This window comes from Nematolebias whitei, unplaced genomic scaffold, assembly GCF_014905685.2.
Source record: "Nematolebias whitei isolate Nwh7 unplaced genomic scaffold, NemWhi1 Nwh_scaf_9395, whole genome shotgun sequence".
Taxonomy (NCBI): Eukaryota; Metazoa; Chordata; class Actinopteri; order Cyprinodontiformes; family Rivulidae; genus Nematolebias; species Nematolebias whitei.
Window position 1 is genome coordinate 1 of NW_023627940.1, and position 2,376 is coordinate 2,376.

General features: G+C 46.6%; 1 protein-coding gene across 1 annotated transcript; it reads right to left on the reverse strand.

Annotated features, from left to right (window-relative positions):
* Nucleotides 1-299: 299 nt before the first annotated feature.
* LOC119429868 (exportin-1) lies at nt 300-1,378 on the reverse strand (the record flags this gene model as incomplete). Its single annotated transcript, XM_037697393.1, is given in 4 exon segments — nt 300-459; nt 645-779; nt 925-1,093; nt 1,184-1,378. Coding segments are annotated over 4 exon segments (659 nt in total), but the record flags the coding sequence as incomplete, so codon positions are not given.
* Between the last annotated feature and the right edge of the window lie 998 nt (nt 1,379-2,376).

A 2,376-nucleotide genomic window follows, 5' to 3' on the forward strand; every position in this document is an offset into this window, starting at 1 on the left:
CTGGACATGTCCAGAGGAAGGAGAGTGGTCTGGACATGTCCAGAGGAGGGACCGTGGGTACATTGGTAGAAAGATGTTAGAAATGCAGCTGCCAGGAAAAAGACGAAGAGGAGACATATGGATGCAGTTAGAGAGGACATGGAGGTAGTTGGAGTGAGGACAGAGGACAGAGTGAGATGGAGGAGGACTCGTTGTGGAGAACTGAAGAGGGAACAGCCAAAAGAAGAAGATCAAGCCACAAACTCAAACTGGAACTTCAGTCTCACTGATGTTCATGTGGCAACCTGATGCCCACTTACTCTTGTAAATGAGGGAATGCCATCTTGAGCAGGTTAGCGATGTACTCCTGGACGTGCAGCTGGTTGTTGGTGGGATTGGTGGTGCTCAGAGCCACGTTGACCTTTCCCTCCTCGACCAGGTTGAACATGTAGGCCAAGATGGTGGCATGCATGGTCAGACCTAAAGACAGACAGAGGGGCTAATAAATGCCCTGAATCCTTCACAGCCAAACCATCAACCACGGCAGTAAATAGTTTTAAGTTAGTCAGCATTTTTCATCGATGTCAGATGTATACAACTGAGCATCAGACAGTATTTAACAGTGCAGCATGAAGTGCAGTAGGACGTGTGGTCAGCCTCTTTACCTGCAGTGTGAGATGTATCAGTGACCACAGAGAAAATGTGCTGAAGGATGTCGCAGAAATACGTCTGGTAGAAGCTCTGCGCAGCTGCCTCCTCTGCAGACACATTCTGAAGGAGTGTGTAGAGGATCTGCAGACCTGGAGACAATCATCAGCTTCAATCCTCTCCACACTCAGTACACCAGTAAGACCATTTGTTCAGAAACTTATAAAGTTTAGAGTTTTAGCTTCACTCCCTATTCCAGTATTGTTTCAATATGTGAAAGTTGACTGTAGGTCAGACCTGTGTCAGCCACATTCCTCATTGTATGCTTGAAGGCCCAGATGATGGAGTCCAGGATGAGTTTGAACTGGGCTGGAGCAATGGACAGGAAGGCTGGGAAGCACTGGGAGGTGGCAGCTTGAAGCAGGTAGAAGAAGTGGGTTCTGTGTTCTGGGAATTCTTCAAAGTCCTGCCAACACAGAGAACCAGTTAAGACTTGATGTTTCTTAAGACGTCGTGTTCCTCAACTTGTCCCGGGACAGCAAAGGTCCAAACTGACCTTGTTGATCATGTTTAAAGTGCACTCGAAGACGGCGTCAAAGATTTTGGAAATTTCACTGGTGATGTGGATGCCCAGCTTATTGACAATGGTTGCCATGGTGCTGAGGACCTCAGGTTCTCTGGCAGCTGGGACGTTCCTCTGGTAGTCAATGAGCACCGCCTCCAGCAGGGGGGGCACAAAGTTCTCTGCCACCTAAACCACAGAGATCCAAACATGTTTAACAGATTCATTCAAATAGTTTAAAGCAGGCAGCTGATTTCAATATTTGCAGTATTTTGTTAAGAGTAAACATGTAACCCTGGAGTCTCTCAGTAATTTACTTTATTACAATTAACCCTTCAAATGAGAGTCAAGTGAAAACTGAATGCAGTGTTTTAGTACTTCAGTCTGAGTACAGCCAGAGTCAAGAATAGATTTAAACTGCTAAATTAGCTCTCAATACTTTTACTGAGTCAAGTAAAGGAGCTGAAATAAAGAGCTGAATGAGAGGCCAGCTTGATATGACGGCACGCCCCATGTACAAAATGTTTTGACAAGACTCTAATCCAAGTAAATTCTCCTGTGATTGAAATCCAACAACAGGAATAGAGCAGTCCTCAAAGGTAACCTAGAAACACCAAAAGAGGTGCAGCAGTCACCTTACAGGGTGGGGGCTGCCAGTGGTTGTGATCAGGATTACCCAACGGTCATCATGAGGCCCAAGTGTCGTGCATTCAAACCATTTGAAGACATGCAGCCATTAATGCAATGAAACACTCAACAAGTCCATCACTTGAGGGGTTGACCACTTGTTGGGGCCTTAAGTCATTTTAAAGGGATGGCTGAACTGATGTCCAGAGGCTAAAGGTTCTCCTTTTTCCTGCATTACCCCCTCCTCCTTATTGCCCACCATGAACCCAAATGCTTTGAACACCATTAATATGTGTCTGCACCTTCTTCTTCCTCCTCCTCCTCCTCCTCTTTCGGCTTCTCCCTCTTCAGGGTCTCCAGGGCGAGTCCACCTCCACCTCACTCTGTCCTCACTCCAGCTACCTCCATGTCTCTAACTTCATCCATATTTCTCCTCTTTGTCTTTTTCCTGCAGCTGCACTTCTAACATCCTTCTACCAATATACCCACTGTCCCCCCTCTGGACATGTCCAAACCACTGTCCCTCCTCTGGACATGTCCAAACCACTGTCCCTCCTCTG